We start from the raw sequence: 15,632 nt of genomic DNA on the forward strand, positions 1-15,632 counted from the left end.
CAAAGACAAAACAAATACAATGAATGCACAAAAACCACACATACAACGATGAAACCTAACCTAGCAGAGGACCCAACTTGCTCGATGAACCACACATCATTGCAAGTACATTCCGTGCCCTGTGGCTTTTCTCGGCAAGCTCAGAGCAACTGTGTCTGGATCAATCCCAAAACGTACAACGCACTTGTCAACTTAGCCATAGCAACAGCGTAAAGCTGATCAAGGCCAGGCTAGTGACCCCGTATCTGCATTAAGGCAATAAGAGGCATTAATGTCTCCGATTCCGACACAAGTGTTCATTGAGCCTTCAGCGTCCGATGATACCTCTTGGGCACGTAACAATTGTGCCCAGTCGATTAACTTGCTTATGGCGAGGTGAAAATCACGCAATAATGTCGTCCCCTCTGTGCGTGTCCGCTTATTTACAGTCAGACGTATTACTGCCATGGCAAGTGCAACTTGGTTTATACGTAAGTATTCTTCTGAGGTCCAGGTCTTAAGACTTTCCCACGTAAAAGAGAACATTGCACATTTCTAGCGCTAACTTAATAGGGACAAAAAAGAGCTGTATAAACTTCACATGCTGGCAACTTCAAATATTTTTTAAGTCTCTGAGTCGCGACGCACCACCCATGACCATGTTCAACACCACCAGGTACATACACTTCTCTACATCTGGTATTCCTATATTCAGCAATGACTTCCTATATTCAGCAATGACTTTAGCCTTACATATTTAAAACAGCTTTTCAAAGCAGCAATTATGCATGGTTTGTGGAATATCGTGTTACTTGACACATTATTTAAATTCCCACCTCCAGCCACACAGTTTTAAATGCACACTTTAAATTCCCCTGTGATCCTCAAGCCCCACGCATGCATTTTTAGAACGTGGCCGATTTGACTCCCTGCCTTTGTTTGCCGAGTTGTCTAGAAACACTGCGCTCTCTCATTCCGCTAATCAGCGGAGGTAAAATTCATAACGTCTATGCAATCAGTGCCAATGGCATCACCCACATTTGTCTACTTAACCAAGACGCCATCAGACATGAACACACGTAAAGGCTCCATTTTGTCACCAGAATGCGCAAGTTTTTTCAAAGTAAATTTGATGATGAGATTCCATGCCAAGGCCAAACAAAGTCTGCACTTGGATAAGCCTTTGTTTCTGACAGATGGAAAAAAATGGTGTACCAAATGGTGTAGCATTTCCAAGAAACCACCCCCGCCATAATTTATGCATCTCAACAGCTGTATGGCATAGATGGGAGTTAAAATTAAAGATATTGAGTGAGAAACAGATTGCCAGGTCGTCCATTTAAAATGCTGAACATCTCCAAGTGTCTCATACTGCACGGAGTGACTAAGCTGCTGCATCTTTTCAGTCTGAAGCTCTACCCAAACTATGAATGTGAACCATCACACACGGGGACACTGTGTCTCAATTACGCATCCTGGCAATGACATAAACGACAGGCAGATAGACAAAGACACACAGAAGCGGAGACATAAATATATAAATAAAGTGTCGTGTGATTTACTGCGTTTACAAATTAAGCTGAGATTAGAAGAATGTTTTATCTTGATTTGTTGCCAACAATGGCAACAAAATACCTTGAAATGTACCTTTCAGTTGTTGTGTAGAGAATAACGCCATGCCAAATCAATGGTGAAACAATATTTAAATTGTGTACATCATAGAATGACAAAGCTAAAGGTAACAACCAGCACACCTTGGACCTAAAATGATTGAATACAAAAAACCTATGCAGTTGCCTATGACTGTGAATTTCAGATCCTAGTGTGCTTTGCTGGTAGTCCAGAATTTAAAACGAAAAAAAAACCTGTTCAGTGTAAACTTATATCGAAAGACCTATAAAGGAAAAATACTACATATTTTAATCTCCATAATCTGATACGTATTAAGTGAGCAAAATATATTTGACTGCAGAACCCACATTTGTTATAAAGCCCAGAAACTAACACCGTTAGTTATGTTGTAATTATCATGATAAGCAGTTATTTTTTTACTCCAGATGAATCTCTTCAAGATGATGTCTGAAGTGTTTAAACATACATGGTCAATTTATTGAATGTGGGTGAATTCTGGAATTCAGCCAACGCAAAATAACAGTGCATACCACAAAAAAGCATGCTTTTATGATACTTAGACCAAATACAACCCTCATGACTGACATGTGGAGAGGCCCCTTTTCCAGCAGTGGCTAAGCAAGGGCTGTAAAATATTATTAGCCCCAAAATGAGGCCCACTGGAAGTCAATGGGGCACGTGGCCACTGGGAATCCTTAACAACGGTCAGCCGCCCAGGCATGGTCAACAACTGGGTGCCTGGTGTCTGACCATTCCTCAGGCGCAGCGATTCAAACTTGACGCAGGTGCGAAGACACTGCGGCACCACTGAGCCAAACAGAGGCATTTTCATACCTGGCCGGAGGCCAAGTCTCGTGGAACAACCCAAACACGGGCCCCTGCTGGGACGTGCCTCCCTCGACCCCTGGACTGCCCGGCTTCTTTTTGAGGCCTCGGTTGTTGATGATCGCCTTCTTGTCTTTCCTCTCGTTCCCCGGAGACGGCAGGCCCTGGTCTCCGTCCAACATAGTCCCGCCGGCCGCTGACGCAGCTGCAGCGGTAAGGGCGGCCGAGGTGGCGAACGCCTGCGCCCGACCGCCCAACGCGGCCAGGGCGGCCTCGCCAAAGCTTCGCCGCCGCTCCACCTCGCCCTCTTCGGGGTCCTCGCCGCCGTCACCGCCCTTTGCCGAGCGAAGCATGCCGCTCGCGTGGAACGACGACAGGTCCATGGGGTCGTCCGAGTAGGGCGGCGCATCGGGCGGGTCGGCTCCGCTCATGGCGAAAGAGGAGTAGAGCACGCCGAGGGGGCTCACCATGTCCACCATGGTGGGCACACCGTAGACGTGGCGCGGCGAAGAGGGCGGCAGCGGAGCGTTGCTCCTCGTGTGGCGCATCTCGTGCCGCCGCAGGTGGTAGCCGTCGCGGAACTCCTTGCCACAGTGCGAGCACACAAACTGGCTCTTGCTCTTGATGCGGATAAGTGAGAGGCTCAGCTCGGGGTTCTCTGTCAGGATCTCCTCCGAGGTCTCCCTGCCGTGCGTGCTCACCACGGGCTGGCCATGCACCTCTAAGAAGGCGCGCTTGCGCGGCCGGCCACGGCCCCTTTTGATCATCTCGTTGGGCATTGGTTGCGTGAGCGGTACCATGGACGGCAGCAGACTCCTTCCACGAGTTCTGCACCTCACTTTTCCCTTCCCCTTGCCCTTGCCGCGCGTAGCCACCACACCCTGCTGTTCCCGGGCCTGCGAAGATGCCGCGTCCTCAGGACTCTGTTCGAACGGCGACGGGACCCCAGCTGCACGCTCGTCGGCCCGGTCACCCCCCTCACCGTTGCCCGGCCACGTTGCCGCGGCAGCCTGCGGCGTCGAAACATCCCCATCTCCCCTCAGATCGAGCGCGTCGGTCTGATCGCGTGCGCACGAATTGAGCACCGTGGCCGCGTCCTTGGAGGGGGGCGATGACGACGACAGCACGTCCTGCTGGCTGCAGGGTTGATCCCCACTTCCATCTTGGCTTTGCAAGGAGGAGGGAGCAGCAGCGGTGGCCCCGGATCCTTGAATCTCACCGTCTCGCTTGGCCATCTCGACGCTGTCATCCTCATCCTTGGCTGACGCCGACGCACGGGCCCCATCCAGCGCCTGGCGCAGCACCATGTCCGGCAGGAAGCCCAATGCCCTGAAGTAGCTTTCGCGTGCGCGGGGCACTCGAATCTGCACGTTGGCCTGGCGGATCATCTCCTGGCAGATGTCAATCACCGAGCCCATGACGAGAAAACGCGCGGCCGTCATGAGCTCGGGGAAGATCTCGAGGCGCACGGTGAGCTGCGACGTGTAGGCGAAGTCGAGGATGTCGCGGAACACCACGGAGCTGATCGTGTGCATCTCCACCTCGGACGGCGGAGGCTCTTCTGTAGGCGAGGCCTGGTAGTGCTGCTGCTGCTGTTGTTGTTGATGTTGTTGTTGTTGATGCTGCTGACCCTGCGGCTTGTGCTGGCTCTGAGCCTGCTGATTCAATTGCGGCTGTTGGCTCTGTTGAGCCTGCGGCTGCTCATTCTGCTGCTCGTTCTGCTGCTCATCGTTCTCCTGAGGGTCAGGGGCAGCGTCCGCAATGCCCGTCTCCGACACCGGCTCAGTCTCAACTCCGGCACCAGCGGCGATCCCGCCCACGGTCACAGTCGCGTTCGCCACCCCGATCCCGACCCCGACTCCAAGGCCGCAACCGCTGAGACTCGCCTCGAAGTATCCGCTGCAGGCCGCGAGCACCGCCCTGTGCGCCGGGAAGCGCTCGTCGCCCACCTTGACCACCACGTCGCAGAAGCGTCCCGCCTTGCGCTGAGCGTTCAGACGCTCCAGGATGTCGGCGCTGTGCCGGTGGACGCGGTACAAGTACCGGCTCCGCGGCTCCGCCTCCATGGCTCTCTCTCTCCGCTCGTCGTTCGCAGCTCCTGCTGCTCCTGCTGCTGCTGGTGGTCGGGAAGGCTGTGGACAAAAGCGAGGGCGGAGAGAGCGGAGGGCGAGGGGAGGAAGACGACGATAACAACAACAGCGGCGGCGGCGGGCAGGAGGAGATGGTTGCCACCATTACGCACCCAACCAACATGGCGCGGCTCAACTTTGACCCCGGGTCACCGGGCGAGACCATTGGCACACGAAACCCCCCCACCCCACACCACTCAACACCACCCACACACAACACACACACAAAACGAGACTTTTACACGGCTATTAATGTTTATTTTCCCATGCCCTTGTTGTTTGATTTGCATCCCACTGTGATATGTGCACACAGCGTTGGTGTACGGTGTTTTTATGCAATATTTTGCCGTCTTTTCTTGGATTTTCAATTTTGCACCCGATTCAAGAGCCAAATGGCTCACAGGGCTATGCCTAATAAATAAACTTGAAATGAACTTGTAACGTTATTAACCGTTACGTTGTTACGCCGCTGGTCTATTCTCAATGTACTCTGGGTTTTGTGTGTTCGTGTTTCACGTGTGGCAACGTAAAGTTCCGTTTTGTGCGTCGTGCGGATTGTTCATTGTTTTTTAGTTTTCTCCGGTTTGTTGTTGTGATTGTCGCACACCCACAGCATTGCAGTTGCTTGCACTTACTGCACAATGTTTACAAAAAGGGGGAGAGCTTTTCATGGACATCGCCTACCCCGCATGCACCCCTGTCGCAAGCTCGCCGGTGGTACACGCCGTGACGTCACGCGCTGGATCGATTCCTCCGACCCACCCCCACCGCAATTCGATTCGAGTCGTGCGTGTCTGTTCGGAGGAATCGATTACCCAAGTCGATACCCACGTGCTACCCCCGGTGGTCATCATTGATGGCTTTTTGAGATAATGAGTTCAATATTGCTGGGTTATACATGAACATTATAATTAAAAAAATTGGGAATTACAAAAATATGCTTTTGTCAATATCTAGCGAGGGAAAAGCAGGGTGTGATTAAAGTTAGCAAGTTACCTCTGAGCTGCCCCTACTGGACATGTGTGGAAAATAACTTTATATCTTATCGAAATCCTCCAGAATAAATAGATATTCTGATTCTATGCATCTCTTCGTGGCCGTGTGCCACCTGATATTGTCTCTGTTCTCCTTCCCTGCCCCCTCCTCTCGTCCTCTTCGTCCCCAATCTTATCTCTGTCTCTCTCTGTCCCTCCTCCCTGTGACCAATCTCGTTTTCGGTCCTCCCTCCTGGCATCCCTCCACTCGAATCAAATTCCCTTGTAGACTAAGCAACACTGCCCATAGCGCAGTATTGAGTAATACTGCCCATAGATTCAGCACTGCCCATAGACTCAACACTGCCCCATAGACTCAACACTACACAAAGACGCAACACTGCCCATGGACCCAACACTGCCCATAGACCCAACACTGCCCATAGACTCAACACTGGCCATAGACCCAACACGACCCATAGACCCAACACTACCCATAGACTCAACACTGCCCATAGACCCACCACTACCCATAGACTCAACACTGTCCATAGACCCAACACTGCCCATAGACTCAACACTGCCCATAGACTCAACACTACCCATAGACCCAACACTGCCCATAGACTCAACACTGCCTATATACCCAACACTGCCCATAGACTCAACACTGCCCATAGATTCAGCACTGTCCATAGATTCAGCACTGCCCATAGACTCAACACTACACGTAGACTCAACACTGCCCATAGCCTCAATACTGCCCATAGATTCAGCACTGCCCATAGACCCAACACTGCCCATTAACTCAACACTGCCCATAGACTCAACACTGCCCATAGACTCAACACTACCCATAGACCCAACACTGCTCATAGACTCAACACTGTCCATAGATTCAGCACTGTCCATAGATTCAGCACTGCCCATAGACTCAACACTACACGTAGACTCAACACTGCCCATAGCCTCAATACTGCCCACAGATTCATCACTGCCCATAGACCCAACACTGCCCATAGACCCAACACTGCTCATAGATTCAGCACTGCCCATAGACTCAACACTACACGTAGACTCAACACTGCCTATAGACTCAACACTACACATAGACTCAACACTGCCCATAGATTCAACACTGCCCATAGATTCAGCACTGCCCATAGGCTCAACACTACACCATAGACTCAACACTGCGCATTGACCCAACACTGTCCCCGCACATTAAGAAGTCCCCCTCCTTAACATCATTCCTTTCCTCTCTTAAAGCCTCACTTCTTCTCCATTTCCCATTTTCTTCCCGTCCCTCCCCTTTCGTGATCCCTAAGTACCCTCTATCGCTGTATCCGATTAGCTATAAAACTGGAGGTATCCGAAGAGCTATAAAGCTCTTTTCACATGTCCAGAAGACCACTCATTCTTCAAACCTAGTAGCACGCACCTGCCATCTAAATCATTCCATTCCGTGTCACCGTTGTGTAAGCGATCTCAAGTGCCTTGCGTGCAGGTATTCTATAAATATAAATTATATTAGATGCGTAAATACACAAGGTATGTGTGAAGGTGCAGGCCGATAATTGCTTGCTCCACACCAATGCTGGTGGAAGGGGGCTCCAATCTAGAGAGAGAGCTCTCGAGAAGCCCTCTAGGGCAGCGGTCCCCAACCTCTTTGGCACCAGGGACCGGTTTCGTGGAAGACAATTGTTTCACGGACCGGGGGAGGGGGGGTCATCATTGGGTCTTTCTCCCTTTTCAAAGAAGCTCTCCAGCGACGTTTGTTTTTTACTCATTTTGGCTAGGGGTTAGCAGCTTGTGGGCTTACCAAAACTGTGGCTGAGACAAGTGCGCGTTGCGGGAAAGAGGCGCGGATGGAAGTGGTGAATAATAAAATCATGGACGGGCCACGTGCGGACTCACCGCTCTCACCTGCTGCTGTGTGGCCCGGTTCCTAACAGGCCACGGACCGGTTACCATCCGCGGCCCGAGGGTTGGGGACCCCTGATCTCGCGGGTTTAATGAGGTTATTTTGACCTACTGTTCCACACGCTGGCCAGAGCACACGTCTTGGAAAATAACATACAAACGTTTGTGCCAGTTTCGAAGGCGACATACCAATAATAATCATGCAATTTATTCACCGTAATTTGTTATTGCTCGGAATAAATCGGAGCAAATTACAAAACAAACGTGCGTCTCAATATATTTAGCATAACTTTGAATAGTTTTTGCTTTCAAAAATTATTTTTTGTTTTTTTATCCAGCACGTAAGTTACATTAATGACAAAGAGCTGCGTGCAATCGTATATATCCATCAGGAGGGTGCAGCCATCAGGCCGCCGGTTAAATTCGATCTCCCGGCATGGCAGTAGAAACTGCCCAATTTTCCTTAATTCCCTCCGCCTCTGCCCACCCAGCTGTTTAGATGGGTGCACCGCCGTTAAGTCAATGGGCAGGTTTCATATGGTGAGGTTACGTGTAAGTGCCCCCAAGATGTCTGGCCCGAGTGTAAGATTAGGGCAGAATACCCTCTAGATGGGCTCTCTAGATCTCCCTCTATGGGAGGACCTGCTGTCATCAGTGGCGTGAGCAAGCAATTGCAGGACTGCGTCGATACCTTTGTACAATCATTGGGGGGGGGGGAGTTGTTTCAACACCCACACCATAGTGTATATACATATTTGACCAATATTTTATCGATTGAATGGGTTCCGTTAAATGTAAATACAGCAGCAAAACTATACAGGATCTCAAGTGTCGATATGATATGCTAATGTACTGCTGTACATTCCACGAAAACTATGAGAGGCAAATACATTTTGAAAATGCAGTAATGGTGCAGCGCTTACTTGATTATATCTCCCATGATTAATTTTAAATTGCACTTTGCCTGCAATTCATCTTTTGTCATGTCTCATGCGACTGCAAAGATAAACTGGTGCACGTGACAAGAATCGTCCCTTCTATGTTCCATATATCCCAACCACGAAAATATGTTGTTCATCTGCGGTATTACACGTTTGATTTCATCATCTTTTTTCAAAGAGATAATGTAATATTTATAGTGGTGATCTCTGGAAGGCAGGCCATTCATTGCACATAATTACACCAACAGAATAAGGCCCCACGAGGCGTTGTGAAATTCCAAGCTAATCAAGCAGTGGCATTGCAATTATTACAGTTACAGGCTAACGGTGAGTCATGCTCCGTCCAAGTGTATTTTTTATTATATCGGATAAATGCAGTTTATTATTATTATCGCATATTACAATGATCTGCACACTGCATTAGCTTCATATTTAAGGCATTTATTGCAGTGTGCGGATTAGTGAATGTGCACTGTAAAAAATATTCTTAATTTCCCAGATCACCTTTACTATTGCTTGCTTGTTTTGCATACTTGATTTGTTTTTTATCACAAAGTTTGTACGATAATTACACGTTGGCCTTGTCTGAGCTTTCTGTAACTTGTATTTTAATTGGACACTCACGTAGTTTTATATAATGATTGGCATGCAAAGATGCATCGATTCAAATCAATTCGACATTCATGATATAAATCCTGCTTTTCAGAATACAGAACTCCTCTTATCCAGAGTGATGTGTTGGGATTATTCGAAAAATGTTGTCTGCATTTCCACAGGCACCTTAAAAATATAAACCAGTGCAGTAGGCCACTTTTGGTATTCTCTCCTACCACAGAACTGACCACTTCATTTATTTTACTCAGGAAACAATTGCGAATCTCAAATAAGCAATGAAGTGACACCCATCCTCACTTGTGGACCTGAATCAGTAATGGAAATTCTAAATTCCCATGGCACTTAACAGTTTATCTTTGGAACAACCACTGTTGACCTCCACAAAGTGGCACTTATTTCATCAAACCCAGAGACATAGATGACTGGGTCGGATCCTCACTCGGGACATGATCTCACAACCATCTGGTTATGAGCTAAGCACTATCATCGCATGCTGGGTTGTAAAAAGTGGTCGCCTGTAAAAAACGGATTGCTACCTGCGTAGCATTTTGTACGTTTGCACCAAAGGTGTGGATGGCAGCACATGCATTATTATTGATTCCGATTGTCATCACGCGCCGTGCCCACCTCGGCCCCTTATCTCGTTCGGCGCGCAGGCAACATGGGTCGCGTACGCACCAAGACGATCGAGAAGGCGGCGCGGGTGACAATCGAGAAGTACTACACCCGCCTGGGCAATGACTTCCACACCAACAAGCGCGTGTGCGAAGAGGTCGCTATCATCCCCAGCAAGCCGCTCGGCAACAAGATCGCGTGGTATGTGACCCATCTGATGAAGCGTATTCAGCGCGGCCCTGTCCGTGGCATCTCCATCAACGTGCCCGAGGTATCGGCCCTCGACCATGAAGTGATTGAGGTTGATCCGGACACCGAGGAGATGCTGAAAGTGCTGGACTTTGGAAACCTGCCCAACCTGCAGGTCACTCAGCCGATTCTGGGCATGGCCTTCCGGTCGCAGCGGATCTAAGACGCATTCATGTTGTGAAATATAAAATAATGAAATCCATACTCTTTGTTTTTTCGGTAATGTCACGTAGGTTAAAAAATAAAACAATCAATTAAATCACGACGTTTCGGATACAGTAATTTTGCTGTGACGTTCCACCTGAAGACGGAGGCTTGTGTTGCCTCCGAAACGTCGTGATTTCATTTAGTTGTTTTCTTCTTTCACCTACGTGACTTTACCGAAAAAACCAAAGAGTATGGATCCTTGCAGTCACGAAAGCTTCAAATCTAGAATAAAATCCATGCTCGACTGCAGCATCGGTGAGCGATAACGAGCTGAGTGAGGCAAGTGAACTTTGACACAGCAGGAGACACTGGACCGACTGAGTGGGCCGCTCGCGACCAACTCTCCGCATGTCGTGCAGGTTGGCAGTGGTGCCCATAGACACGTACTGGCTAAGGCAGATTGCAGGTGACTTGTGCCCTCCCACATACAAACGTGCAATGTTTTGTAATACCGTAGGAAATGAACAAGGAGTGACACTGCAGATGAGGCACATAAGGTCAAAACGATATTCAGAGATTTGTTGCTTAAAAAATCGTTACTGGATAATATTATATTCTTGGTTGTTTCGGTAAAGTCACGTAAAAGGGAAATAATATGTTTAATTTTTATTATTTTATTATTTCCCTTCTCCGCGAATCCCTGCAGTCACGAAAGCTTTAAATAGAAAAATGGATAATATTAGTTTGAGAAATCAATGGGCCGATGAACTAAAATGTATCATTTATATGTGAAGACACAATCTAGTTCTGCTTTTATATACGTGATTTAACCATAATACCCTACGACACATAATGAGTTTGTCTACAATACGATCTTTTCGTTGAACATGGTCCCATCGTTAAGGTGCAGTGCACCTGCTGATAACGTCTGCAAACTCAGAAGCATTGGTTTAACAAGAATGACTTTCCTGATGAGACCCAGAAAGACAAAACCGGTCCTGAGTATACTTGCTTAAATAAATACTGCGGGACAATATTGGTCAGGAAAGCCAACAGGCCAATAGACTAAAACATATTTCTTTCTAAGTGGAAGCACAGAACGGAGTTTTACTGATGCAGTCCTGCGCTGTGTATTTTAAACCTGGGCTCACACGCCCAATACGATTCATAATTGGAGTCCCTGAAGCAGTCATAACTTTAGCACGTTTAATTCACGTGACACTTGTATTCATGGCTGTGTCGGATGGAGGAGGGTTTACTCCACATTTTTACACGACTTAACCCCCAAAAAATATTAATTACACTGTATATGTTTTATCCATAATTCCCCACAAGGCGTAATGAGTTTGCAGTGAATTTAGCTGACTCAGGGCATACACGGACAGCTGCAAATGTGCACGACTCAGATAACAGGAGCAGAAAGCAGAGCGCCTCATCAGCCCCCACAGGTCACGTGCCCTGGCGGATCAATGCATGTAAACAAGAACAGCTGAGGGCACCTGCAGTGTGACTTGAGTCAAAGACGGTGCCATAAAATATATTTAATGCATGGATATTTAATAATTAAAATGGAACATTTTAATAAGATGACACTCCTCGGTGTCTATGACACGAGCAGCATCTGTCACTCAGTCACAAAACAACACTTGATTATAATGTTTCCCACAATTAAAAATTGTATTTGCTTCCGCAGACCTTTACTGCCATGACTTAAAGTTGCAGTTTATTTGATGTCCTCTATTATGTTATTTCAGCTTGAGAATTCCTTGAGATGGAACATCTCGTTTGCAAGGGTGTCCGTGGTGTCAATTCAAACGTACAAAGCAAACACATAACCAAACATACGCAAACATTGTTAATCTATCACTTGTAAATATGCCTTTATAAATGAACATCAAACCCAGTCAAACACATCGATAAATATGTAATTAAATGGTACACACCACCAGTTCAAATCGAATGTACTCTGATGAATGATGTAATTAGATCAGTGTGTTGCGAATGACCCATTGATCATAACCTGTTCTGCCCTGCTCTGAAGAAGGCACAGACTCAAATACACAGATCAGCACCACATACCGCGCAATGCCCCTATTTACGTATTCCCCTTTTACGTCGTTTCGCAAACAACATGACCCGATTTACGTCGCTGACAGCATCGTCCGTCCTTTCTCGTTATCCGTCGCCTCTCAGCCTTCGCCCTCCACCTACCCTGGACACCAACTACTTTGCGTCACGAATATATACATTGAGTGCACTCTAAGAGTGCAATATTTTATTGACGTACCGTGTTTTCTTTTTGATAGTGGACTGTATCTCGTTGTACTCTGTATAATTTGTGCTAAAGGTTACAGCTGAACACTTTTGAGTGTGTGGGGGTCGCTAGCCCCCGAGATCCCTCCCTCGGTACCCCTAACGGCCGGGTTAACCTCATTACTCGCCCCCTCGCTGCTAGGCGAACCGCTGCTGCGTTCTTCACCCATGGGGTGAGAGCCGTCGCTCCAGGATTCTCCTCCCCCGCGGGTCCGCGTAGTAGGCATGTTTAATTACGTACGCGCACACCCACACACAGCTCCGCGCGGCACTCACTCAACCCTGACCACTCACGCTAGGATCGCGCACCTGTATTATACACGTCGTGAACGTGCGCGCACACACGCCTACAGCTCCACACGCGATACCCACTCTTGCGCCGCTCTGCGCCGCGCTCGCCGCTCACGTTATGATCGCGCACCTGGAGTACGCTGATTACGCACGCCGCGAGCTTACGCATACACAGTACCACACGCGTTCACACTTATAACACGAGATCACACGAGGCCACGATCAGCTATTAATGATTTATTATCCGCTACCTGGAACTAGATGTTAAATCAGTGAGTCGACGAGGCTGGCCTACGCTGATACCTCTATACCTATTCCCGATTTATCTGCTATGATTCTAATTCACCTTCTTACTCACTGTTAAGGGTCCACGGCGGTCCGCTGATCCTTGTGCTAACAGCGTACCTCGGTGCGTCCCACGGACGTCCGGGTCGCTGGCTGGAGCTGTGTCTCGTCGCCTTGCGCTGGAGTAAGAGAGCTATTTCCCCTTTTTGCCCCACTATTTATCCTCTCTACATCAAAGGGAGGCTGCGCTGAACAATGGGCTCGTGCACCTCGAGCCCGCGCACGGCGGTTCCGGCGCTTTTGATATGCTAATCAGTGAGCGGCGTTGGCGGCGTACATCCTAATTACTCCCTTACCCTTCCTAACAATGGGGCCTGTGCGCTCAAGCATAATGTTCCCAACCCTCCATGACTATGCGCAAGAGTCCATGCGGTCCCGCTATTCATGCTGTCCCCTCCCTCCTCCGCCTGTCTCGTCGACCCGTGGGGGTGTGTGTGGGGGGAAAATGCGCCTCCACCGCGGTGGCCGAATGCCCCATGCCGCGACCCCACCATATTAAGGCTGGTCGCAGCGCCGCGGCGCCACGTAGCACGGGGGAGGTCGTCCAATTCCCTGATCGCCGGAAACCGTGAAAGTTTAATCCCGATAAGGGCTTCTCGGATAAAAACCGGTCGGCCAGGTGACCTCCCCACGAGCTCTATGGGGGGGGGGGGAATGCGTGCGGGTGTGTCCGTGCGAGGTGAGGTGAGGGGGACGCGGGGTCGGCTCCGTCGCTTGGTGGTGGCGAGGTCTTAGATGGGGCGCCTGCTGAACGGCTTCGTGGCGGCGGCATGACATAGCCCCCCGAGGTGCTGGTCCCCGTCCCGGGTTGACTGGAGCACCTTGCTTGAGCCGCGCCCACGAGGAAACGCTGCGGGATCCGAGGGGTCCGTCCGGCCCTCGTGGCTGGTCTCGGGGTGGGTGGCTCCGTCCTCTGCAGCTCCTGCGGCGGCCTCCTCCTCCACTCCAGCGGCTCTCCCTGTACCTCGGTACCTGCGGGCTGGGGTACAAACTCAGAAGCGGAGGGGTTTAGGGGCCGTCGTCCGCGCCGTCCCCTGGCGGGGTCGGGGCGTCTCGGGGGCCCGGCGGGGCCCATGTAGGGTGCGAGGCCCCCCAACACGAGGGGTGCGGGTACTCCGGGATTACGGGGCCTTCGAGTGACGGGGTTCTCTCTCGCCGGGGCCGCTTTCCACGGTTTTAAGCGGCGGACGTTGACCACCGTCTCTCGATCCCTCTCCCCGCCATAAATTAGTACCGTCCAGGGGGAGATCTGTCGCACCACGGTCCAGGGTCCCCGCCAGTAGGTCGTCAGTTTCCCCACCTGCCCGGCCCCGACGCGAGGGGTGTGTAGCCACACCTTAGCGCCTGTCAGGAATAAGGGGGGTTCCATGCGGGGTCGGGTGCCCTGTTCCTGCCGCCGATGCGCGGCTTCCCCTTGCGGGTATGCTCGACCTCGGGCTTCTCGCAGGGTCTCCAACAGGTGTTCCACGGGGCGGCTTCCTTCCTCCGGCTGGGGGGAAGGGACGCCGAATAGCAGATCTGCGGGTAAACGAGACTCACGGCCGAACATCATTAAAAACGGGGTTTGTCCCGTCGACGTGTGTACGGTGGTGGCGTAGGCGAAAAGGGCGTAGGGGAGGTGTTCGTCCCAATCCCGTTGATTTGCGGCCGCCATACGTTTGAGTTTCCCCGCTAGGGTCTGATTCATGCGCTCCACCATACCGTTCGCTTGGGGGTGGTACGCTGTGGTTCGGTCCTTCTGGATTCCGAACTCTCGGCACAGTGCCTGGAACAACTCGGCCTCGAACTCGCTACCCTGGTCGGTGAGGACTCGTTCTGGGATCCCGTGCTTAAGTACGTAGTGTTCCACGAATGCCCGGGCCACCACCAAGGCCGTTTTATCAGGGATGGCCACTGCCACGGGGTAGCGGGTGAAATACTCTACTGCGACTAGGATATATCGGTTGCCTCGATGGGATCGCGGGAATGGCCCCTGTAGGTCAATCCCGACCAGCTGATTCGTGCGGCTGACGCGGAACGGCCTTAGGGGTACCTGGTATCGTGCCGGTTTCGGCCCGCACTGCTGACAGGCGCGGCAGCCCTGTACCCAGGCCGCCACGTCTTGTGCCAATTTGGGCCAGAGATACTGGCGACGCAGGGTCTCTCGAGTGCGTCGTTCCCCATCGTGGCCCCCGAGTGGGTGGTCATGCACCAGCCGAAGCAGCTGGGGTCGCACCTGGGCAGGAACACAGATGCACCCCGGCTGGCCGGCCTCGGTTAACTCCCGTACCACTCCGTTCTGCACACACAACCGGGCATACAAACCGCTCCAGGGTCCTGGCAGGGCGCTCTTTTCCTCCCGCAGTGCCGCCTCCACTGCCGCCAGATCGGGATCTCGCTGCTGGGTCTGTCTCAGCTGCTCGTCGTTCAGGCCCGGGAAGGCGCAGCCGACGTCCTCCTGGATCCGTCCGATCGGGTCCCGAGCCGCGGGTCCCGCGCTTGCCGGGCGGTCGACGGGATCCTCGGTGCCACCTGTGAGGGCCTCTGTGGCGCACACTGCACTCTCTCTCGCTGGGGGGGGGTCAGTGGCCGCGGCCGCTCGGGGGTCCGTTGCCTGCCGGCAGCGTCCCCCCGTGAAACACGGGCAGGCCTCCTCCGCCCTTGTCTCAGCGTCC

General features: G+C 51.0%; 1 protein-coding gene and 1 pseudogene across 4 annotated transcripts in view; one reads left to right on the top strand and one right to left on the bottom strand.

Moving 5' to 3' along the window:
• Positions 1–4,691, bottom strand: part of LOC144933148 (uncharacterized) — a 28,429-nt gene extending 23,738 nt beyond the window's left edge. For all 4 annotated transcript variants that reach the window (XM_078857741.1, XM_078857740.1, XM_078857739.1 and 1 more), the window contains exon 1: positions 2,446–4,691. In XM_078857741.1, coding sequence (XP_078713867.1) covers positions 2,446–4,502 — 2,057 coding nt within the window. In that variant the 5' untranslated portion in view covers positions 4,503–4,691. The remainder of the gene's footprint in view (positions 1–2,445) is intronic.
• Positions 4,692–9,663: 4,972 nt separating this feature from the next.
• On the top strand, positions 9,664–10,051 carry LOC144932915 (small ribosomal subunit protein eS17 pseudogene; annotated as a pseudogene).
• The last annotated feature ends 5,581 nt before the right edge of the window (positions 10,052–15,632 follow it).

This window comes from Lampetra fluviatilis, chromosome 6 (assembly GCF_964198595.1).
Source record: "Lampetra fluviatilis chromosome 6, kcLamFluv1.1, whole genome shotgun sequence".
Lineage (NCBI taxonomy): Eukaryota > Metazoa > Chordata > Hyperoartia > Petromyzontiformes > Petromyzontidae > Lampetra > Lampetra fluviatilis.